Below are 410 nucleotides of genomic sequence, written 5' to 3'. Positions count from 1 at the left end.
TAATCTGATTGCCTACATATTAATGGACTACTTAATAAAGATCTGATTGTCTAGAGAATGTATTGCCACACCATATTTTTATTCTTTCAGAAACAGATGGGTGAGATGAAACTACAACTTGAAAATGTCATCAAGGAAAATGAAAGGTATCAATTAGCTATTGGCTCTTTTATTATTGTCTTAGGTAACTTTTATTTTTGTTATTTGATATTTATACCTGTGGTATAGTGGTTAAGAGTATGGACTCTGGAGCCTAATTTCTGTTTGACTTCTGGCTCCATTACTTATTAGCTACGTGATCCTGGACAAGTTATGATACTTAACCTTTTTCTGCTTTAGGTTCCTCATCTATAAATTGGAGCAAATAGCAGAACCTATTTCATAGGGCTAACTGTTAAGGGATAAAGTAA

The 410-nt window shown here is 32.9% G+C and overlaps 1 protein-coding gene across 1 annotated transcript in view; it reads left to right on the top strand.

The window, feature by feature from the left end:
- Positions 1-410, top strand: part of SCLT1 (sodium channel and clathrin linker 1) — a 214,721-nt gene that overhangs the window by 18,849 nt on the left and 195,462 nt on the right. Inside the window, exon 3 of the mRNA XM_012643284.1 lies at positions 91-222. Coding sequence (XP_012498738.1) covers positions 91-222 — 132 coding nt within the window. The remainder of the gene's footprint in view (positions 1-90; positions 223-410) is intronic.

This window comes from Propithecus coquereli, unplaced genomic scaffold, assembly GCF_000956105.1.
Source record: "Propithecus coquereli isolate 6110/MARCELLA unplaced genomic scaffold, Pcoq_1.0 Scaffold195, whole genome shotgun sequence".
Lineage (NCBI taxonomy): Eukaryota > Metazoa > Chordata > Mammalia > Primates > Indriidae > Propithecus > Propithecus coquereli.
The sequence above is the reverse complement of the archived record's forward strand: the minus strand, read 5'-3'. Positions and strand labels throughout refer to the sequence as shown.